The sequence below is a fragment of the Oratosquilla oratoria genome, chromosome 28, assembly GCF_046742065.1.
Source record: "Oratosquilla oratoria isolate Oo_2021 chromosome 28, ASM4674206v1, whole genome shotgun sequence".
NCBI classification, from domain to species: Eukaryota; Metazoa; Arthropoda; class Malacostraca; order Stomatopoda; family Squillidae; genus Oratosquilla; species Oratosquilla oratoria.
This window is the reverse complement of record NC_134804.1, coordinates 53,317,431-53,342,430: the sequence shown is the minus strand read 5'-3', so window position 1 is coordinate 53,342,430 and position 25,000 is coordinate 53,317,431. Positions and strand designations below refer to the sequence as shown.

At 40.9% G+C, this 25,000-nt stretch overlaps 1 protein-coding gene across 1 annotated transcript in view; it reads left to right on the top strand.

Annotated features, from left to right (window-relative positions):
• LOC143040516 (uncharacterized) overlaps positions 1 to 23,760 on the top strand; it is an 84,795-nt gene extending 61,035 nt beyond the window's left edge. The window contains exons 10-15 of the mRNA XM_076211610.1: positions 4,686 to 4,790; positions 9,705 to 9,884; positions 12,608 to 12,712; positions 16,979 to 17,144; positions 18,798 to 22,571; positions 22,626 to 23,760. Of these exons, the coding sequence (XP_076067725.1) occupies positions 4,686 to 4,790; positions 9,705 to 9,884; positions 12,608 to 12,712; positions 16,979 to 17,144; positions 18,798 to 22,571; positions 22,626 to 23,539 (5,244 nt within the window). The 3' untranslated portion in view covers positions 23,540 to 23,760. The remainder of the gene's footprint in view (positions 1 to 4,685; positions 4,791 to 9,704; positions 9,885 to 12,607; positions 12,713 to 16,978; positions 17,145 to 18,797; positions 22,572 to 22,625) is intronic.
• Positions 23,761 to 25,000: the final 1,240 nt, after the last annotated feature.

The following is a 25,000-nucleotide window of genomic DNA, read 5'->3' as shown; positions in this document are numbered from 1 at the left end:
ATATGCGATCTGATTGCTAAAAGACATTTTTAGCATATCAATATTAGGAGCAGTGTTATATAGACTTGCCACAAGTATACAAGGAACGGTATAAGCCTACATGTAATACATATATCACTGTGCAGCCCACAAGCTTCAACAAGATTCTTGTTGAAACTTGTTCTAGGTAAGCAGCTTCTCACTGAGTCAGTTTCTGCTTTGAAATCAACCAGGAAGGATGTCTTCTGGACCTGGCAGAGTGGTTCCTTCAGGCAGAAGAAATTATCCTGTCTGGAATTGTTTTGAAAAACTACCAAAAACTTCTGGCAAAGGGTACCGAGGTAAATGCAAAGACTGCAGCTAGGGACTACAGGGCATTGTGTCATGATTAAAATCTCACTGAGATAAATGTCAAGGTCAGCCACAGCATACAGAAGAAGTTGATGACCCAGGTAGATAATTTTACTTATATTGTGTGCAATTCTCCCTTTTCATATGCAACTATATAAATCTGGTGAACAATGGAGAGCATGCGCAATAAAAATGTGAAGGCCTAAAGAGATGATACTTCAACTTCATTAATTCTACATTTGGGTAATGACTATATCACTATAACATAATGTATCCACTCAACTTTGGGGCCTAGATGATTGTTATTCATTTCATTCAACATTGTGTAAAATATTTCATAGGTTCTATTGGAATTCAGCCCACATGGGATTCAGCCCATAGGGATTTAGCTTCACCTAACCAAACTAACCTATTATTTTTAGTGAATTTAAAAATGGACTGAATCCTGTGTGGGCTGAATTCCAAACCCACCTATTTCATAGTCTGTTAATTATTTCAAAATAATTTAGTGGCTTGTGTGAATATGATCATTATCTAAAAAAAAATAACTACTGTACTCAAAAGTAGCCTAAATCACACTGTATTCATTCATTTATTTATTCATTTATAAATTATGCAATATGCTAAAATTTTCTGTTTCCATTTCAGGATCTGTATCAACAGCTTCAATCCCTTCATCATCGTCTCCACTTCAAATATCTGCAAACCTGACTCCACCATTAAAAAGGTCACTATCAGACTCCTCCACAGGCGCCACTTCTAAATCATTTTCATCTAAAAGAAAGTCATCATCATCTCTGGACAGATTTATCATAAAAACTTCAGCCTCTCAAAAGGACAACCTCGACAAAGAAGTTGCAAGAATTACATTTGCTACAAATTTACCATTTCGTCTTGTTCAGCATTCTCAGTTTCTCAAGATGGTTCACAACCTGAGGCCAGGTTATATTCCTCCATCCAAAAAAGATATTACTGATAAGTACTTGGATCTTGTGTATGAAAAGGAATATAAAAAGTGTGCAGATGACCTGAATAATGAAACTGTATGTCTTTCAATTGATGTGTGGTCTAACATCCATAATGAGCCCATGATATGTGTCACTCCAACAACATCTACTGGTCAGATTTATTTAGTTGACACAATAAACACATCAAGAAAACCTCACACGGCTGAATATCTTCTACAACATGTACAAAATTCGATCAAGAAGGCTGAACAAGATTTTGGTTGTCACATTGGAAGTGTTGTGACAGACAATGCGGCAAATGTCACCAAGATGAGAAAACTCTTGGAGGAATCGAGTGAACCTGAGCATACCGTCCTCACATACAGCTTATACCGTTCCTTGTATACATGTGGCAAGTCTGTATAACAATGCTCCTTATGCTGATATGCTGAAAATGTCCTTTAGCAATCAGATCGCATATCAAATAGCAATCCCACAATATTTAAAATCTATAAAAAATATATTTAAATCAAATAAATCTGATTTAAGTAAAATTATTTTTTATATTAAAAAAAAAAAAAAAAAAAACGTCAACCCTAGTGTCCACTAACCTCATACAATAATACCTGTTAAGTCCGGGTAAAATTGGCATTTGAAAGCATAACAGTGCCTTAAAAATAGTTTCTTATTTCACTATAAAAGTTTATATTAACTTATACTGCACTGAATAAATCAATAGTTGATATATTTGTCCTATATACAATGTTAGGTTCCTAGTTTTGATATATTTGTCCAATATAAAATGTTAGGTTTTGGTTGATCTTTACATTTTTCTATGCCATCTTTTTTCATATTTTCTCTCTTCCTTTCTGCTCGCTTGTACATATTCATTTCTATAACAAGTATATATTTTCCATTTTTCAGGTCTTTTGTTTTTCTTCTATTTGGTCCAAGCTTTGTCTCTTTTGTCTGTTAACTCCCTACAACTTTTATTGTACCAGTACTTTACATATTCTTTTTCTTGTTTTTGTCTTGGGACATACTTTTCCACTCCTTATTTATAATTTTTTTTCAAAATATTCCATTTCTCTTCTACTGTTGTGTCTTCTTTGTGTATTCTTTCCCATTTTTCATTTTGAAAGAATTCTCTTATTTTATATAAAAAAAATCATACATCAATCTTCCTTTTCTATATTGTTCATTTCTTTTCATGTATTTTTTCTCATTTAGTTCTAGTTCTATCAATATGTGGTCACTTTTACTTATTGGTGCCTGGTATTCTATCTTTTCCACTATTTCAGGTTCTGATGTGATTATTAGGTCTAGTCTCGATGGTTCTTCTTCATTTCTATACCTAGTGTTCTCTTGAATCCATTGTGTCATTGTGTGGTCAATAATCATCTCAAGTAGAACATTTCACCATGAGTCTTTTCCACCCTTTACGGTCATCTCTTCCCAGCAGATTTCTTTGCAATTAAAGTCTCCCATCATAATTATTCTTCCTCCATCTTCCATTATCTTGTTTAATGTTATCCTTGTGTCTTGTAACATACTTTTATGTTCACTCTCTTCCCACGAGGCTGTTTTTGGGGGCACGTAGTTTATTACAAATTTTCTGTTCTTCTTATCTCTGTCTTTCACTTCGATCATGATCATCTCTACTCTAGTCTTTCCATATGTGACACTCTTCACGTTTATATCCTTCTTAGTCAGGAACATAACTCCACCCCCTTGTTTTATCTCTCTGATTCTAATCCAATAATTATATGCATTGTGTCCTATGATGTTGGGTAGTAGTGGACCTTTTAATTTTGTCTCTACAATTCCCATTATGTCTGGTTCTTTTTCCTTCAGATACTCGTTCAGTTCATTCAGTCCTGTTATTAATCCATCTATATTTGTGTAAGATACTCTTAACTTTCTGTTATTTCCATTGTATTCTCTGTTTCTTTTTTGTTTCTCTCTGTTATGGTCCATTTCTTCAATTTCATATTCACTACTCTCCAGTAGAATTCTTGTTTTTGTGACTACGTTCTGGTCTCGTTTTTTTCTTTAGCTTCTTTCCTTTTCAATTTTTCTTCCTCTCTTTCCTCTTTATTTATTTCTCTTTTCATCCATAAGTTTTTATAAGTTCATTTGCTGCTAGCTTCCCTGCTTTTGCTAAGATATTCTCTGCTGTTGTTTGTGACCTGAATTTAATCTTAATTGGTCTGGTCTTATCTATACTATATTTTCCGAGCCTAAACATCTCTTCGATTGTTTCATTATTTCAGGTTCATCTTCCTGAACTAATTCTAGTAAGCTGCTTACTTTTTCTTTTTCCTCACTGATTCTTGAAGTTCTAACTAGGTTATGTTTCTCTTCCATTCCCAATATAATTATACATTTCTTTTTATCTGCTAAGTCTCTTACTATATTCTTCTTATGTCTCATCACTTTGATAACTGAGTCTTCAGTTTGTTCTTTCATTTGCTGTTCAATGTCAATGTTTATGTCAGTAAATGCAACTTTACTGTTTTCCTGGATTTTTTTCCAGCCCTGCGCTTCTTTTGCTATGGCCTCTTTATTGTCTTTATTATTCCTCTTTAATTCTTCATTCTCCTCTTGTACTTCTTTTAACTGTCTTTTTAATTCTTCTATTTCATTAGTTAAATTTTTGTTCGCCTTCTCTAGTTTTTCCAACTTTTCAACTCTCTGCGCAATGTTGGTCACGTTACCAAACCTGTCTTCCCAATGTTCGATCATCTTATCAAGTTTCTCCTCTAGTCTTTTCAATCGGGGGAGGTTGGTATCCCCCCCACCCTCATTAAGTCCCTGGAAATTATTATCCTCACCTTCCATTGTGCTGCTCTTATCTATATTTCTAAGCTTTACAATTTTGTTAATCCCATCACCAGAATCATCGGTCCTTCGTTTGTTTACAAGACGTCTGGCCTCTTGGACCAAGTCCTCGCTTTCCTCATTTCCTTCCATTTCCCTCAGTAATCCCTCCCCTTCTCCTTTTTCCTCACTTTCCCACGACACCACGAGTTATCCCCTTCCCTGTAGATACAGTAGGTACTTCCTTTGCGTTGAGGTCCACGAAAATTTCACTTTTTCTTCAGAACTCTAATCCTCGCCGTCCATCGGACAAAAGTGTGTGTGTGTGTGTGTGTGTGTGTGTGTGTGTGTGTGTGTGTGTGTGTGTGTGTGTGTGTGTGTGTGTGTGTGTGTGTGTGTGTGTGTGTATTGTTTGTTCTATCTACTTATTTATTTCTTTGTGAATAATTAATATGTATATTTAGTTTTATCTATCTATTAATTTATTATTTTGTTTTATCTTATCTTATTTATTACTTATCTAGTTATATATTTATCTAATTATTTCTTTTATTTATTTATTTATTTATTTATTTTTGTATTCCTCAGATTAACGGGAATCCTGTGACCGACCTTTCGTACAGTGGACACTATAACCTCTTTATCTACGAGACAGCTTTCGCCATCCGTGTCATCACATTCTCCGGTGTTATAGTATGTTGAACTTTCCTTTCTAGCAGAAGATTAATGAGCAATATTATAAATATTATAACCTGATCCGTCACATATCGTTGTTGTTACAAATGTATATGTATATATATATACATACATGTGTATATATATATACATACATATATATATACGTATATATATATATATATATATATATATATATATATATATATCACACAGGAACCCACAGTCGGAGAAAGAATAAACTTCGAATAAAGAATAATCCTATATTTCGGCTATCAACTGTAGCCCTCTTCAGGAAAGTACATAAGATAGAGAACAGAGGGGACTTATAAACTACAGTAAGAAGAGATGTGGACAGTTGACCTCACTCAGGCGCGGGGCAAACTGGGGTGGCGGAGGAGGGAGGGGGTGAGGAGAGGGGAGGATGTAACGTCCGCACCAGCTTATTTACTGCTGCGCGTGAGATTATGTCAGCAGTAAATAAGCTGGTTCGGACGTTACATCCTCCCCTCTCCTCACCCCCTCCCTCCTCCGCCACCCCAGTTTGCCCCGCGCCTGAGTGAGGTCAACTGTCCACATCTCTTCTTACTGTAGTTTATAAGTCCCCTCTGTTCTCTATCTTATGTACTTCCCTGAAGAAGGCTACAGTTGATAGCCGAAATATAGGATTATTCTTTATTCGAAGTTTATTCTTTCTCCAACTGTGGGTTCCTGTGTGTTATTTACAAATGTGCTACTACATTTCTATTTATAAATATATATATATATATATATATATATATATATATATATATATATATATATATATATATATATATATTTACCTTTCACACTTTTTTTTTTCTTTTACTAATCTCTCATCACTCATTCTTTCCATGTGTCCAAAACATCTCAACAATCTTTAGTCAGCTCTATCTGTCATCTCCTTTTCCACTCCCGCTCCCCTCCTCACTTCCTCGTTTCTCACTCTATCCAACTTAGTAACCCTTATCATACTCTTCAAACATTTCATCTCGAACACAGTTAAACTTTTACTCCCTGTTCCACTTAAATGCCAAGTCTCTTCCCCATATAATGCTGTTGGCACAATCATTTCATTTTTAGTTGTCTATTTCTCATAACACTTTTTAATCCCCCAAGACATTTACTTGCTTCTCTCAGTCTACAATCTATTTCCACCTATATTCCTCCCTTTCCTGACACATGCGACCCCAAATAACAAAATATATCCATTTCCTCCAGCCTCTCTCCTTTTAGGCTTACTTCCAACTCAGTGCCATCCTCTACCCTTGTACATTTCATCGCCTTGCTTTTATCCACATTTACCTTCAACTTTCTCCTCTCGCACACCTTTCTAAACTCCGTCACTAACTCCCCTATTCCCTCCTCAGACCCTGTCAGCAAACAACAAATGGCTCACTTCGTCTTATTCTCGAAATATATATATATATATATATATATATATATATATATATATATATATACATACATACATATATATATACATATACATACATATATATATATATATATATATATATATATATATATATATATATATATACATATACATATATATATGTTACCCTCACCTTCACCTCCCTCACCATCCAATCCATGTATACGTTAAACAGCTATGTTGACATGACACAGTCCTGACGTAGTCCCACCTTTACCTCAAACTACTCACTCTTTCTCTCTCTCTCTTGACTGCTCTTAACAACTTTCCCCTAATCACATTTATCTGTATAACCTTCCACAGTTCCTTTCTGTCTACCCTGTCACAAGCCTTTCCCAAAGCTTTCCCACATATCTGCCTTATCACAAAAATCTAATCCACGCAACCCCTACCTTTCCTAAACCCATACTGTTCCTCACCAATACTCCCTGTGTTCCTCTCCTAACCTTCTCAATCCCCTTCCATAATCCTTCCCATCTACACTTAACAAACTGACCCCTCTGATACTACTACACTCACATTTGTCCCCTTTTCCCATGTAAAGCGGAACTATACAGGCAATCCTCCAATCCTCTCGCACTCCCTTAGCTTAGACACACATTAAACAACTTCTTCAACCAGTCCACTATTACTGCACCTCCTTTCTTCAAACACTTCGTATGACACCGATCTAATCCAGGAGCCTTACCTATTCTCATCATTTTCAGAGCTACTTCCACTTCATCTTTTCTTATTTCTCCTCCATTTTCCTCTCCCATCACCGTCATTTTCTTAGCGCCTCCCACTGCCATCACCAATCCCTCCCTACCCTTCTCCACATTCAATAACTCTCTAAAATACTCCGCCCATCTTCCCTTTACCGCCTCCTCTTCCATCAAGATCTGCCCATCTGCGCCATTTACTTTTTTTCCTACTTGATTCATCTCCCCTTCCTCTCTTGATTTCCTTATATAATATACTTTTATTGCTTTCAAAAATTTCTGTCATACTCCTTTCCCATTTTACATTTGCTCTCTTTTGCCTCCTTTGTCTTTTGTTTTGCCTCCCTTCTTTATCTTTACACTTCTCATATTTTTCTCTTTGCAACCAGTCCCTAAATACTCGCTTCTTCTCTCCTACTACCTTCTTCACTTCATCGTTTCTTTTCCACAAATACTTCCACTCTATCCTTCACCACCTCCCACACTTCTCTCAACTTGTCCTTGTACTCCTGCTCTTTTTCCCTCTTATTAACGGTTTTCTCTAAGCACCTCCCTACTCTATGCCCTTTTCTTTTTTCTTTATCCTCCACTCTCAATTTGCCTTCCACCAAAAAAATTATCTGATATTCCCCCACTCTCTCCTTCAAGAACATGTACACCCAAAACTCTCCCTACTGTTCCCTTAGTTACCACTATGTGGTCCATTAAACCCCTATCTACCACCCTCCCATCTACCACCCTTTCCCATGTGTACTTATGCTTTTTTTTTTTTAAACACTGTGTTAACTATCATGAAATCTCTTTCTAGACACATCTCCACTATCCACTACTGGCACTCCACTTTTCCCAAACACTCTGTCTATTGGTTTGTCTTCGACTCTAGCATTGAGGTCTCCCAATACCACTACATTAACATTTATCCATGCATTTATTCAAATCTATCCAAAAAGTCTCCCTTTGCTCTACAATCTTCTCATTACCAGGCCCATATACAAAGACCCTTCCCAGTTTCACCTTCATCCACATTAATCTTACCTGTCTATCTCTTCACGTACTAATATAGCCACCCTTCTTTCTTTCATCCTCTCTTTACTCCTGACACCCTCCCCACTACACCCCCAAACTCAAACTCACCCCTCCCTTTCAAGTTAGTTTTACTCAATACCAACACATTCATCTTTCTTCTCACAAACTGCCTATCTTATTTTCATCTGTACCACACTCACGCACACTAAAGGACGCAAACCTTAAGGTTCTGGTTAAAAAACTCCTCTCAGACCCTCTTATACCTTTACTTTATTAATATCCCCTTTGGTGCTACACAGAGTAGGATGCTTAGTCCTATCCTCGTCCCATTTTAATCGCCTTTCACATCTCAGGTGGGAACACTCGGTGGCAGTATATATTTGTATATATATATGTATATATATATATATATATATATATATATATATATATATATACATATATATATATATATATTGTGCCAAGTTGATGAAGGTGAAAAAAGAAGTCACTGGTCTAGTTCCGAGTTTCTGAGTTTATTCCTGACCGGATTCTGAAGAATCATAGAGCGAAACCGGTCAGGAATAAACTCAGAAACACCGGGACTAGACCTGTGACTTCTTATTCCACCTTCATATATATATATATATATATATATATATATATATATATATATAATATATATGTATGTATGTATGTATGTATATATCCTAGGTTAAGATGTTCACAACAATGCATTGTGAAACACAAGTTTTGTGTTCGATTGCAATCAATAATATGTCTTCTTCTGTTTCTAATCATAAGGATATTAGTAACGTCAATAAAAGAGAGAGAACTTAGATTTGCCTGTGACCGACACCGTCATCTTTGTTTATGGTGTGCGGATCGCCAGAGTGAATCACCAGTGGCCAGTGCCTATTGGGATTAAGCAAAGATTCAGGCACTACGAGATGAGTATGGAATTCACTGTCCACGACGGTTGTCAATGTAATCTATTTGATGTAAATCTTAACTTGCAGGGAGATGTTTGTGAAAAGTCATGCATTTACAGTTCCGTTTGTATTGAAAAAAGAAATAGGGTTATTAAAATCCTCAGTGTTGTTTTGGAAGTTAGGCCCTACTGGTCCGATGTAGAACCGGCCTATTTGCAGAGGGAGACAAAGCAGTCTTTGTGCCTCATCATCGTATCTTATTCCGGCTTAACAAAGTTAGGTTAGGTTAGGTTAGGTTAGGTTAGGTTAGATTAGGTTAGGCTAAGTTAGGATAGGCTAGGTTAGAATAGGAGAGAAGTGTGTGGAGTTTTGGTTGTATTTGAATGGTTGTGGTTGTGAATGTAATCTGGAGCCGGCGTAATAAATCTAACCATACTGGCAATGTGCTCACACTGAGAATACCTATTGTAACGGGAGAGAAGGTTGAATCTACTGCAATCCTTTTAGTCGTTTGCAGTTGATTGGCCTATGGAAGACAGGATAAAATAATAAGAACACCTCTGTACGGGATATTTTGATTGAAGTTAAAGTTGGGGTATTCTCTTCCTTACTAAATAGATACTGCGCAACGGAATTAGAGCTCTTGGCCTTAGTCTTGATAAAGCCAATATCCCTCTATGCGGAAGGTGTCAATGTCTTCCCAGCCTGGAGCACTGGCCAATAATCATTCAAAGATGTATGTTCACCTCATGGTTTCTTGAAGTTTCTCCACTGAACTCTCTCCAACGCTCATGGATATTCCAATAACCGCGTTCTTTCTCTTATTCTCCCCAAGGTTGAGTATGGAAAGAATATCAATCCAGATGTAAGGATCTATACTCCTTCCTACAACAAGTGGAACCACTTCGGCCTATGCGGCGCCTACGACGGGAAAAAGAAATACGACTTAGTTCCTCGACATCACTATTACTACAACTACGACTCTAGTCTCAGTTATTACTTCAACTCTTGGAGGGTATGTGGTTTAATTATCACATTAAGTTGCTCCTAGAACGAAAAGTATGGATTCAAATAATGGCATCAAAGATATATGTCTGTCACAGTGATGGCGCATCATAGTCGAACACCATCAGTGGCAATATATGGAGTTTTTTCCGTGCGTTCACTTCACAAGATCCGGCTCCCACCCCCTTTTATCGTTATCATTTCATATCCTCAGCAGGGTGTTCGGAATTAGTTCGTTCTGTGGTGTAAAGAGAACCTCCAGGGAGGCGGGAGTCTACTTAGATTTAGTTTTAACTAATAATGAGTACCTAATGAGTAACGTGAAAGTGTGAGATAGTCTAGGCTCTAGCGATCATCAAGAAATAAGATTTGATATTATTTGGGAAGAATTGAAAAGTACGAATAACGTCCAAGTACCAGACTACAGAAGAGCAAACTTTGACAATATAAAAGCCTATTTGAAATTGAATATGAAATGTCATGCGGACGTTGCGGACGTTTCAGACATTGTCGAGTCTCGGTGCGTCACCGGGGGTCAGGTCATGGCCAGGGGTCGGGCCACGGAGGGTAATATGCATACCTTAGGTCAGGTCATTTAGTGACGAGGGCTCAACAGATAGGTCAGCAATTTGGATGAAATGTATAGCAATCTAACTGATTTAATTATTAATGCACAAAATACATTTATCCCCCTGAAGTCAATACGGAAAAATAGTAATACTCCCAAATGGATGACGGACAGATTGAAACATGAGATCAGAATGAAAAGAGGACTTTACGTAAAAATAAAAAACGGGGAAACACACCTTAGATCAAGATATAGCGAAATGGCAAAGCTGGTTAAAAAGAATACACGTCCAGCGAAACGTAATTATGAAATTAAGATTGCTAGTCAAGCAAGATCCAACCCAAAGGGTTTCTTTCATCTCTATAAAACAAAACAAAAAATAAAGAAAGAATAGGACCAATTAAAAACGATGAAAATGTCATGATAGAATCGGAGGAAAAAATGAGTGAGGAGTTTAACAATTGTTTTCTAACGGTGTTTACTAATGAGAGGTTAGATAAAGTATCTGACTGCGATCCGATTTTCAGACGGGATGAAGAAAGTATTCTATCTAATATCAGCATTAGAAAGTAGAAGTAGTCAAGCAGATTGACAGACTTAAAACTACAAAATCCCCGGGTCCAGACGAAAAATTTCCGAGAATGCTTAAGGAGTGTAAATTTGTAATCTGTGACCAGTTAACTGAAATGTTTAATAAATCAGTAGACACTGGTTTTGTGCCTACTGCTTGGCGGCAAGCAAATGTTGCTCCTGTTTTTAAGAAGGGAGATAGATCGTTTATATGCAACTACAGGCCAATCAGTTTGACATCGGTTATAGGAAAAATGCTTGAATCAGTGATAGTAAATAGACTCAGAGAACACATCAAAAGATATAATTTAATTCGTGATTCACAGCATGGTTTCTCCAAGAGTAAGTCATGTGTGACTAATCTTCTATCCTTTTACATTAAAGTATATAAGGCGTCAGATAACAATGATAATTACGATGTTATTTACCTTGACTTTAGCAAAGCGCTCGACAAGGTGCCACACTAGAGAATACTAAATAAAATCAAAGCCCATGGCATAGGAGGAAAAGTGTTAGAATGGATTAGAGCTTGGATTAGTAACAGAAAACAACGGGTCACCATAAATAGAATAAAATCTAGGGGGGTAATATTACTAGTGGGGTTCCCCAGGGCTCAGTTTTGGGTCCCTTTTTGTTCATTATGTACATAAACGACTTAGACGACGGGATAAATAGTGATGTTAGTAAGTTTGTGAACGACACTGAAATAGGACGCCTAATCAGGTCAGGAGACGACGCAGAGATTCTGCAGGATGATCTTAACAAATTGTTCACATGGTCGGTGAAATGGCTACACAACCACGAAAATAGATACAGCTTAGATAACACGCTTCTAGAGAAAACTGAGTGCGAAAGAGACTTGGGAGTTCTAGTGAGTCCAGACCTTAAAACCAGGAAACAGTGAATTAGCGCCAGGAATAAAGCTAACAGGGCATTAGGTTTCATTGCTAGGACGGTAACGAATAGAAGTGCAGAGGTAATTATCAAGTTCTATCTAGCGATAGTTAGACCCATCTTTGACTATGCGGTACAGTTTTGGTCTCCGTCCTACAGAATGGACATCAATTCACTAGAATCAGTACAGAGAAGAATGACCAAAATGATACATGGACTCAGAAATTTACCTTACGAAGAGAGGCTTAGGCACCTTAACTTACACTCTCTGGAAAGACGCAGAGTGCGGGGTGATCTAATAGAGGTGTTCAAGTGGATCAAAGGCAAGGGTCATGCAAACAAGGTCATCATATAAAAACAACAGGGCAGGACTCGCAGTAATGAATATAAACTGGACAAATTTAGATTTAAAAAGGAAATAGACAAGAATTGGTTTACTAATAGGGTGGTCGACAAATGGAATAAACTTAGTAGCCATGTAGTAAGCGCTGAAACTATTATTTGTTTTAAGAAACGATTAGACAACTTTATGGATGGGGATGACAGGTGTTGATGGATACGGAACTGCCTAGTGTAGGCCTTATGGTCTCTTGCAGTTTCCTTCATTCTTATGTTCTTATGTTAGATTCTTCTACATGAGACAGACTTATCCCAGATGTTGTACTGTGATTATTTCCTATTACTTTGTGTTCTCTCCACAGGCTTCCTATAGTTGTTCCAATGAGAATCAGTATCACGGTCGCAACTGCTCATCATTCACAGCGACTGAAGTGGAGCACATTACCACAATGTGCTGGAATTTGTATGTATGTATAGACTTCACCTTCTGTTGAATCATACGAATAGTAAGATATATACTAAAGTTCGTTTATTGAAACGGACATATAGTCTTATGTATATATATATATATATATATATATATATATATATATGCATATGTGAAATGTTAGTTATACATTTACAAGATTCTCTCCAGTTCTATACACATGTGGATATACCTACATGTAATCATGTGTTGTCTCTCCAGCCATATTCAAACACACTCTGTTCGTTTGTTTGATGTATTCATACAGGAACAAATAATGGGTACCTGCATGAGGTTGTCCTCAAAGATAAACGTCAGATAAATTTATCTTTCTGAAAACCATCTTCAAAACTGAGTATTCTCACCTCCATCTACTGCCACATGGTCGGATTGTTGACTAAACCGGCTCCCCCACTGGTGACCGCTTGTGAAGAGGGTGTGTTGGACACCCAGTTGGATGAAAAAGAAAACCGTTAAAAGGGCCGATGAACTCTGAGTCAATGGACTGTTATGTGTCACTAACCCGAGTATTTGCTGTGCGTGGCATCCCTGCAGAGTCCGGAGACAGAGGTCTTGGGGACTGAGTGATGTACCAGTGCCATGGTTGCACTGAGATGCTCTCTTGGGACTAGCAACATGCTTCCTTGGTTTTCTATTGAGGACAGGACGGGTGACCCCTCTTGGCTCAGAGAGGATAATCAACCGAGTAATTTGAATTGAATCTGTTTGTCAAGCACGCCCTGAGTCAAGCAACTACCGCCTGGGCCGACGCTGCACGGTCCGCGGCTGTCATCCCATAGTGTCAAAATGGTGGATGCGTATACTCTCCCATGACCCCTGGGACTCTTTAGTTAGTGTATACCCAAATCCCGGTCTACCCTCATTGAGCTCGGTGGTGGATGGGGGCATGGGAGAGTGAGCCATATGCTCATGGCAACTATACTGAACACATGATGGGGATGGGCTTGCAACCTATCCCCTTCAAAATTACCAAACCCGCTGCACGGTGTACCGGGGTGTTGCAAATAAGGCACGAACACGTCGAGCCAGACCCCGGGTGAACCTCCGTTGGGCTCTCCGTGTGCGCGCCCGAAACATTCTTGTTCTCTCCCAGGACGACCGACTATCCTCCTTATCGGCGGAGCTCAGGAAGCTACAGTGGCTCTCAGAAGTGAGAAGACCAGGCAGCGGCGAAATTAGTGGTGAGGTTTTCACCTACTTCTGTTCGGGCCAAATCAATGGAACCCACCTCACAGGAGTAGCTGTAGCCATATCTGGCCAATTAACAACACGCCATTGCTAAAATTTCCCGGTTGATGAACATATGATGATAACGAAGCTGAAGCATACATTGTGTTTCAACTCTCTTATTGGAGGATATACTCCTACTAAGGCATATAACCTTGAAGCGAGGGAGATCTTCGATCCCAAGCTTGAATCTGTAGTTGACCAGTGCCCACCACGAGACACGTTTATTGTTTTGGGCGACTCCACCGTGATTACCGGCAACAACAGAGTTGGCTATGAAGTATGTATTGACCCCCATGGGTCTGGAACCAGGAACATCAGCAGCTCTCTCCTTCTAAACTTTGTAAAAGCATGAGGGCTGAGGAATGGCGGTTCTCGGTTCCAGAGACGAGATTCACACCTATGGACATGGTATAGTAATGCCGGAGGAGTGGCCAAGGAGGTCGATCACATACTTGTTAGTACTCGTTGGAAGATCCTACAGAACTGCAGAGTTGATCGAAGTGCCAATTTCTATGGGACCTATCAGAGAGGTGTGGTCGCAACACTCAAACTACGTATCAAACCCAGGAGAATCCCATGATTTAACCCACCTGGCTTTCATCTGGAGACACTTGGGAATGATACGTGTGCCGAGGAGTATGTAATCGGTTTGGAGTACTTACCTTTCTTAAGGATCCCGAAGAACTGCGGGACACTTTTAAATATGAAACTAAAAGCTTCTGAGGAATGTATAAAAGAACGTCCAAGGTCGAAGAGTTGTGTGGGGTCGCGGGAGACCTTGGAGTGTTGGGCTGTCCTGCCATAATGGCTGAGGACCTGGACCAATATAGAACTCAGAAGCGGCGAACTCGAGCTTTCATGAGAATGGATAAGGAGAGGTACGTCAGGGGAAAAGCTGAGGATGTCGTGGTCCATTTTAGTGCAAAGGATCTCAGGCCTTATCGTACCCTGAAAAAACTATGCTCCAAATCTGTGACCTAGAGGAGCACAATCTGAACAGCTAATGGCAAACTAGTGTCAGGTGTGAAGGGGTGTAGCCCCTTTGCCGAATACTTTGAGCAGTTGCTCATGAATGACCCTCTAAGTGGACAGCTTCGCGTAGATGATGTTTAGGTGCTGGTTTCTGATCCACTGATAAACGAATCTCCGCCCTCTTTGAAAGAGGTCAAAAGGGGCTGTGACAGAGTTGATGGGTGGAGAGGTAGCTGGCATGCTCAACATCAGTGCGGAGCTGCTGAAAGCTACTGAAAGCCGTGGGTTGCATACGGTACTGTCTGCTGTCTGGCAGTCTGGTACCATTCCCTCTGACTGGAAACAAAAGATCTGGTCGTCCCTATCTGGAAGGGGAAAAGAGACCGGTAGGACTGCAACAACTACCGCGGCATTACACTGCTCAGTGTGCTAGTTAAGGTACTTGCACACCTATTGCTGACACGGGTTCGTTCACATCTGCTAAGGTTTCAGAGGCCGGAACAGCTCACACCAGGTAAGTCAACAACTGATCGGATCCTAGTTTTTCGTATTCTTGTGGAGCGCCGACGTAAGGGGTTTCTTGCAGTTTATGTTGATCTCAAGAAGACCTTTGACTTGGTACATCGTGGAGCACTCTGAGATCTGCAGATCCGTAGGATTCCTGCCAGGATTATTGACTTGATATCTGGTTTATACTCTGGAGCAGAAAGTTCTGTAAAGTATGGATAATGTCTGTCTAGCTTATTTCCTGTTAATTCATGAGTGAGGCAAGGGTGTGTCCTCGCCTCAACTCTGTTCAATACCTACATGGAGTATATATTAGCAACACCAAGGTAACTGACCTTGTGTTTTCTGATGATGCTGTCCTTCTTGCGGAGTCGTTGGATGTTCTGATTAAAGCCCTCAAGTCACTGCATAAGGAGGAGAGATAGCTTGGAATTGAGGTCTCCTGGACCAACACCAAGGTCCAGGAGTTTATGGATTAACTGAATGATACAGTTCAGTTTGTTTATGCATGTGGCGAGGACATTGGGGGGTCTTGGAAAGATTTAAATAACTTGGTAGTGTAGTGCATAACAGTGGTGGGTTATATCAGGAAGTACTTCGAAGGATTGGCATTGTCCATGATGTTATGGATTTGTTCAACTAGAGCATATGGTGTTGTCATTATTTATGCAGGAGGACTAACATTTGAATCTTGAGGTCACTTGTACCTCCTATTTTGTTGTACAGCTGTGAGACGTGGACATTGAATGCTGAAATGAAGAGGCGCCCCGATGTACTTTGGTACTAAGTGCCTTCGGAGGATCATCGGGTATCGCTGAAATTACTTCATATGAAACCAAAGACTGTACTGTGAGACACAGTCTATATCAGTTACAAGCACAATTCGTGAATGTCAACTCCAGCTATATGGGCATGTGGCACATTTCCTTGATGTTGATTCTACTCACAGGGTTGTCTCCACAAGAGACAACCCTCGATGGAGGAGGTGAAATGGACGCCCACGGATTTCATGGCTAGGGCAAGTTGATTGAACATGTCGAGATTTCTTTGGAGTGGGAAGAGTCTCTGCATTGGAGTTTGCTCGGAGAGACCATGGAGACTGGAGCCGTAGTGTGAGTGAAGCAACTCGTTCCCTCATGTATGCCCCCAGTTGATGACGATGATGATGATGATGATGACGACGACGACGACGACGACGACGACGACGACGATCTGGAAATGCAGCACCAAGGGGTTGACACTCAATCCCAGGACCCGGGCTTAAGATGTCTCTATCAACTTCAACTATATTTTTTCTGCCTTTTCCAACAAGAAGATCTGCCAACTAGTAGCTGCTCCTATACTAATATAACACAGACATCAGTCCAAAGTCACTTCCCATAGAGATGTATGTCCTTTACCCGACCGCAAACATACAAACACCCTCATCACCTGTTTCTTCAGGCAAGAGTTAGATAATTGCAATTGTAGCAACAGCATGAAATAGGATCGGTAAAGTAAAGACAAAAAGTATTCACGATCGGACTTCTTGTTCCAGGATTCCATCGAATGCCACCAAGCACGTCTTAACCTGACGGCATGCCGTGAGGCCTGTGTGAGGTACATGTGCGCTTGTCTGCCCTGCCAACAATCATTTTGTAAGATGTACATGGAATCAGAGTACATAAACGACTGTAGTACTCACGGAGGTCATGTGGTCTTTGGTAAGAGGTTTCACTACGTTATACATGTACTACCACTACCACCATCACCACTTCTACCACCTCTTCTAGTATATCTAACCAAAATCCTTCGTCAGTATGTAAACTATGCACCTTCTTTCAAAAACCCATTCAAGTTTCCTACAGTTTTAAGGTTCTTCTGGTTGGCCCCTGAGACTATAAAATCATTTGTCCAGAAAATATTATCTGACATGATTTTCTTACTATCTAACATGGAAATACTATAATTTCTGATTATATCAGTCCCGTTTAAAGTCTTGAAGACCTGTACCAGTTCCCCCTTAAGATTCTTTTTTTAAGTAAAATATACTAAAATGTTTTTGACATTTTTTGCATGATCTCTTTTTATATTTTGAGTCAATTTTATGGCTCACCTCTGTACCCTTTCCAATCTGCCAGTAGCTTCAATGAGATATTACTACTATACAGAAACAGAATATTCCAAATGGTTGTTGACAATTGAGTTCTTGAAGTCAAAGGATCTTGCTATCACTCCTGGACCTTGTTTGCTTTATCTGAAGTAAAAATTAAATACTTCCACATTTAAGGTCGTTACTGATCATTACACCGAAATAATTTTCAAACTCAACTTAAAAAAAAATCCAAATAAATCTTAGTAGTTTTGGTTCAAAATCATAACGTCCCCCTCTCAGAGTAGTTAGAAAGTTGTCACCTTGCGGAGGGTTTTTTAAAGCAGGTAGTTCAATAGAGTATGCCTTTAATATGAACTCGCATTCTGCCGATAGGACTCAATCTGCTTTCACTTCGAACTAGCGTCCAAGTATTGATGCTTTAAACCTCCCGACCAACAAGCACCTTAGCTTTTTATTAGTACTTAGTATTATCTTTACTTCTGTGTATATCTTTACACTTACTTGAACTATATTTCGTTACTACTTTTTTGATCACTGGTCTATTTTGTCTAAATCTTCTTCAATATCAATGACAAATTTAATCAATTAAATTTCATACTATAGTCTATGTCGGTGAAATATACATAGTGCGAAATTGTCCACAAGGACTGGCAAACTACAGCTCACACCCACCCACACACGACTACACACACACACACACACACACACTCGACTCGGTTTCGCAGTTGGTAGAGCGATGAATTACTAGCATGGTTGTGCCCGTAGTGCTTGGTTCGAATCCTGCCCAGGGCCGAAATCATTTCGGTACAGCTGCGCTTCGGGTCGTTACTCTGACTCTCGTGGGCAGGGAGTTGGGTGTGTGTGTGTGTGTGTGTGTGTGTGTGTGTGTAAGGTCATAGCATTACCCATAGATCGAAACTACGAGCTCTCTTCCAGGAGGGAAATAGCTGTCGATCACGAGTCCAACACGTGATCCAAAGACCAAGTGAATGCACACACACACGCACACACACACACATACACCCACAAACACACACACTCAAATACACAAACACACACATGGCTCAGTGTTAGCGCGCGTCTGGCAGTCGCTAAGAGAGGTCAAACTGTGAGTTCGAATCCTGGTTATGGCGGCCAAAACCAAAGTCCTTTCGTAAGGCACTCCCCCGGGTCCTGAACAAGAGACTTCATGACGTAAAAGTGAATCTTCACTTCTTTGCTCATCCCGTCTATCTTTGCTCATCCCGTCTTCTTTCCGTAGATTGCGACGATGATCATGAACATTCGTCCACTATGGAGACACCTTGGGTGTTGGCTTCTACAACCTATAATCAGTGGATGTTCAGTAAAGGGACAACTAGAAATTGGGCATCCAGTGACGGAACAACGAAATCTTCAGTGTCCAGTGAAGAAACAACGAAATCTTCAGTGTCCAGCAGAGGAACAATGGAATCTCCAGCGTCCAGTGAAGAAACAACGGAATCTTCAGTACCCAGTGGAGGAACAACGGAATCTTCAGCGTCCAGTGAAGAAGCAACGGAATCTTCCGTGTCCGGTGAAGAAACAGCGGAATCCATAGTGTTCAGTGAAGAAACAACGGAATCTTCAGTGTCCAACAGAGGAACAACGGAATCTCCAGCGACCAGTGAAGAAACAACGGAATCTTCAGTACCCAGTGGAGGAACAACGGAATCTCCAGCGTCCAGTGAAGAAACAACGGAATCTTCAGTATCCAGTGGAGGAACAACGGAATCTTTAGCGTCCAGTGAAGAAACAACGGAATATTCCGTGTCCGGTGAAGAAACAGCGGAATCCTTAGTGTTCAGTGAAGAAACAACGGAATCTTCAGTGTCCAGCAGAGGAACAATGGAATCTCCAGCGACCATTGAAGAAACAGCGGAATCTTCAGTACCCAGTGGAGGAACAACGGAATCTCCAGCGTCCAGTGAAGAAACAACGGAATCTTTAGTACCCAGTGGAGGAACAACGGAATCTTCAGCGTCCAGTGAAGAAACAGCGGAATCTTCCGTGTCCGGTAAAGAAACAGCGGAATCCTTAGTGTTCAGTGAAGAAACAACGGAATCTTCAGTGTCCAGCAGAGGAACAATGGAATCTCCAGCGACCAGTGAAGAAACAACGGAATCTTCAGTACCCAGTGGAGGAACAACGGAATCTCCAGCGTCCAGTGAAGAAACAAAGGAATCTTCAGTACCCAGTGGAGGAACAACGGAATCTTCAGCGTCCAGTGAAGAAACAGCGGAATCTTCCGTGTCCGGTGAAGAAACAACGGAATCCTTAGTGTTCAGTGAAGAAACAACGGAATCTTCAGTGTCCAGCAGAGGAACAACGGAATCTCCAGCGACCAGTGAAGAAACAACGGAATCTTTAGTACCCAGTGGAGGAACAACGGAATCTCCAGCGTCCAGTGAAGAAACAAAGGAATCTTCAGTACCCAGTAGAGGAACAACGGAATCTTCAGCGTCCAGTGAAGAAACAGCGGAATCTTCCGTGTCCGGTGAAGAAACAGCGGAATCCTTAGTGTTCAGTGAAGAAACAACGGAATCTTCAGTGTCTAGCGGAGGAACAACGGAATCTCCAGCGACCAGTGAAGAAACAACGGAATCTTCAATACCCAGTGGAGGAACAACGGAATCTCCAGCGTCCAGTGAAGAAACAAAGGAATCTTCAGTACCCAGTGGAGGAACAACGGAATCTTCAGCGTCCAGTGAAGAAACAACGGAATCTTCCGTGTCCGGTGAAGAAACAGCGGAATCCTTAGTATTCAGTGAAGAAACAACGGAATCTTCAGTGTCCAGCAGAGGAACAACGGAATCTCCAGCGACCAGTGAAGAAACAACGGAATCTTTAGTACCCAGTGGAGGAACAACAGAATCTCCAGCGTCCAGTGAAGAAACAACGGAATATTCCGTGTCCGGTGAAGAAACAGCGGAATCCTTAGTGTTCAGTGAAGAAACAACGGAATCTTCAGTGTCCAGCAGAGGAACAACGGAATCTCCAGCGACCAGTGAAGAAACAACGGAATCTTCAGTACCCAGTGGAGGAACAACGGAATCTCCAGCGTCCAGTGAAGAAACAACGGAATCTTCAGTACCCAGTGGAGGAACAACGGAATCTTCAGCGTCCAGTGAAGAAACAACGGAATCTTTCGTGTCCGGTGAAGAAACAGCGGAATCCTTAGTGTTCAGTGAAGAAACAACGGAATCTTCAGTGTCCAGCAGAGGAACAACGGAATCTCCAGCGACCAGTGAAGAAACAACGGAATCTTCAGTACCCAGTGGAGGAACAACGGAATCTCCAGCGTCCAGTGAAGAAACAACGGAATCTTCAGTACCCAGTGGAGGAACAACGGAATCTTCAGCGTCCAGTGAAGAAACAGCGGAATCTTCCGTGTCCGGTGAAGAAACAGCGGAATCCTTAGTGTTCAGTGAAGAAACAACGGAATCTTCAGTGTCCAGCAGAGGAACAATGGAATCTCCAGCGACCATTGAAGAAACAACGGAATCTTCAGTACCCAGTGGAGGAACAACGGAATCTCCAGCGACCAGTGAAGAAACAACGGAATCTTTAGTACCCAGTGGAGGAACAACGGAATCTACAGCGTCCAGTGAAGAAACAGCGGAATCTTCCGTGTCCGGTGAAGAAACAGCGGAATCCTTAGTGTTCAGTGAAGAAACAACGGAATCTTCAGTGTCCAGCAGAGGAACAACGGAATCTCCAGCGACCAGTGAAGAAACAACGGAATCTTCAGTACCCAGTGGAGGAACAACGGAATCTCCAGCGTCCAGTGAAGAAACAACGGAATCTTCAGTACCCAGTGGAGGAACAACGGAATCTTCAGCGTCCAGTGAAGAAACAGCGGAATCTTCCGTGTCCGGTGAAGAAACAACGGAATCCTTAGTGTTCAGTGAAGAAACAACGGAATCTTCAGTGTCCAGCAGAGGAACAACGGAATCTCCAGCGACCAGTGAAGAAACAACGGAATCTTCAGTACCCAGTGGAGGAACAACGGAATCTCCAGTGTCTAGTGAAGAAACAACGGAATCTTCAGTACCCAGTGGAGGAACAACGGAATCTTCAGCGTCCAGTGAAGAAACAGCGGAATCTTCCGTGTCCGGTGAAGAAACAGCGAGATCCTTAGTGTTCAGTGAAGAAACAACGGAATCTTCAGTGTCTAGCGGAGGAACAACGGAATCTCCAGCGACCAGTGAAGAAACAACGGAATCTTCAGTACCCAGTGGAGGAACAACGGAATTTCCAGCGTCCGGTGAAGAAACAAAGGAATCTTCAGTACCCAGTGGAGGAACAACGGAATCTTCAGCGTCCAGTAAAGAAACAACGGAATCTTCCGTGTCCGGTGAAGAAACAGCGGAATCCATAGTGTTCAGTGAAGAAACAACGGAATCTTCAGTGTCCAGCAGAGGAACAACGGAATCTCCAGCGACCAGTGAAGAAACAACGGAATCTTCAGTACCCAGTGGAGGAACAACAGAATCTCCAGCGTCCAGTGAAGAAACAACGGAATCTTCCGTGTCCGGTGAAGAAACAGCGGAATCCTTAGTGTTCAGTGAAGAAACAACGGAATCTTCAGTGTCCAGTGGAGGAACAACGGAATCTCCAGCGACCAGTGAAGAAACAACGGAATCTTCAGTACCCAGTGGAGGAACAACGGAATCTCCAGCGTCCAGTGAAGAAACAACGGAATCTTCAGTACCCAGTGGAGGAACAACGGAATCTTCAGCGTCCAGTGAAGAAACAACGGAATCTTTCGTGTCCGGTGAAGAAACAGCGGAATCCTTAGTGTTCAGTGAAGAAACAACGGAATCTTCAGTGTCTAGCAGAGGAACAATGGAATCTCCAGCGACCAGTGAAGAAACAACGGAATCTTCAGTACCCAGTGGAGGAACAACGGAATCTCCAGCGTCCAGTGAAGAAACAAAGGAATCTTCAGTACCCAGTGGAGGAACAACGGAATCTTCAGCGTCCAGTGAAGAAACAGCGGAATCTTCCGTGTCCGGTGAAGAAACAGCGGAATCCTTAGTGTTCAGTGAAGAAACAACGTAATCTTCAGTGTCTAGCGGAGGAACAACGGAATCTCCAGCGACCAGTGAAGAAACAACGGAATCTTCAGTATCCAGTGGAGGAACAACGGAATCATCAGCGTCCAGTGAAGAAACAACGGAATCTTCAGTACCCAGTGGAGGAACAACGGAATCTTCAGCGTCCAGTGAAGAAACAACGGAATCTTCCGTGTCCGGTGAAGAAACAGCGGAATCCTTAGTGTTCAGTGAAGAAACAACGGAATCTTCAGTGTCCAGCAGAGGAACAACGGAATCTCCAGCGACCAGTGAAGAAACAACGGAATCTTCAGTACCCAGTGGAGGAACAACAGAATCTCCAGCGTCCAGTGAAGAAACAACGGATTCTTCCGTGTCCAGTGAAGAAACAGCAGAATCCTTAGTGTTCAGTGAAGAAACAACGGAATCTTCAGTGTCCAGCAGAGAAACAAAGGAATCTCCAGCGACCAATGAAGAAACAACGAAATCTTCTGTGTTAATTGGAGAAACAACGGAATCTCCAGCGTCCAGTGAAGAAACAACGGAATCCTTAGTGTTCAGTGAAGAAACAACGGAATCTTCTGTGTTAATTGGAGAAACAAAGGAATCTCCAGCGACCAATGAAGAAACAACGAAATCTTCTGTGTTAATTGGAGAAACAACGGAATCTCCAGCGTCCAGTGAAGAAACAACGGAATCCTTAGTGTTCAGTGAAGAAACAACGGAGTCTTCTGTGTTAATTGGAGAAACAAAGGAATCTCCAGCGACCAATGAAGAAACAACGAAATCTTCTGTGTTAATTGGAGAAACAACGGAATCTCCAGCGTCCAGTGAAGAAACAACGGAATCCTTAGTGTTCAGTGAAGAAACAACGGAGTCTTCTGTGTTAATTGGAGAAACAAAGAAATCTCCAGCGACCAGTGAATAAAACAACGAAATCTTCAGTGTCCAATGAAGAAACAACGAAATCTTCAGTGTCCAGTTGAGAAACAAAGAAATCTTCGCTGACAACACTAGCATATTCTTTACCTTGATAAAACTAAAAGAATGTTAGTTCTCATAATGGCTTGAATAAACCAGAACAAAATATAATAGACCCTCGGAGGATGTGGGGAAGTTAATCCAAAATCAACTGGACTGTTTCTAGAACAAAAGGAATGATCCACCTGACATCTCTCACACGATCCCAAGATCGCCTACACTGAATAATTCGGATATTTTGTTACAAATCCAGTTATCTTATTCATATGAAGCTTCATGAAATTTTACATTACAAGCCCACTGGCTGTGCCAGTCCCGGCTACGCCGGGGGTCTTGGCCTGCGGCGCCCCCTTTGTTATACCTCTAAACGGTTTAAAATGCACACTTTGTTCTACCTCTTGAATGTGTTTGAAATAAAAGAAGGTTTTATCATTTTAACTTTTATTTACATCAGAAACTTTAGTTTCGTCTATAATTTGTTTACTGCTTTGAGGCGAAGGAGATGAGACATCCTCGACGTCGCTCTTTTCTATTCCATTGTCAACTTTCTTCTTTTTTCGAGGCGGAGACGATGCAATATCTTCGTCGTCGCTTTGCCGCTTGACCGTTTCCTTGATTTCCTCCATTTTCTTAGTCATCTCTTCTTTTAGACCCATAATTAATTCTTCCATTTTTATCGTGACAGGGTTTTCAGCTTCATTACTACTGTTACTTTCTTCTTCATTTGAAACGTTTTCTTCGAAGGCAAAATCAGGTAAGATCATCTTGACAGCGCGGCGTCTTCTTCTGAAATGTTATAAGCGTCCTTTGGTATCGGAACTACACCTAATTCGGGTTCTTCTTCAGCTATGGGGATAAGTTCTTCTGTTTCTTCGCCTGTTACTGCAGAAGCAGGAGGTGACGCTTGAATGTTCACTACGCTATCCGAGAAAAGTTCTTTATATACACAGTTCGTGGCAGGTCTTAACCGGTATTCATTGAAGGGCATAACTTAATTCGTGATTCACAGCATGGTTTCTCCAAAGGTAAGTCATGCGTGACTAATCTTCTATCCTTTTACACTACGGTATATAAGGCGTCAGACAACAATGAAAATTACGATGTTATTTACCTTGACTTTAGCAAAGCGTTCGACAAAGTGCCACACCAGAGACTACTAAATAAAATCAAAGCCCATGGCATAGGAGGAAAAGTGTTAGAATGGATTAGAGCTTGGATTAGTAACAGAAAACAGCGGGTCACCATAAATGGAATAAAATCTAGGTGGGGCAATGTTACTAGCGGGGTCCCCCAGGGCTCGGTTTTGGGTCCCTTATTGTTCATTATGTATATAAACGACTTAGACGATGGGTTAAATAGTGATGTTAGTAAGTTTGCGGACGACACTAAAATAGGACGCCTAATTATG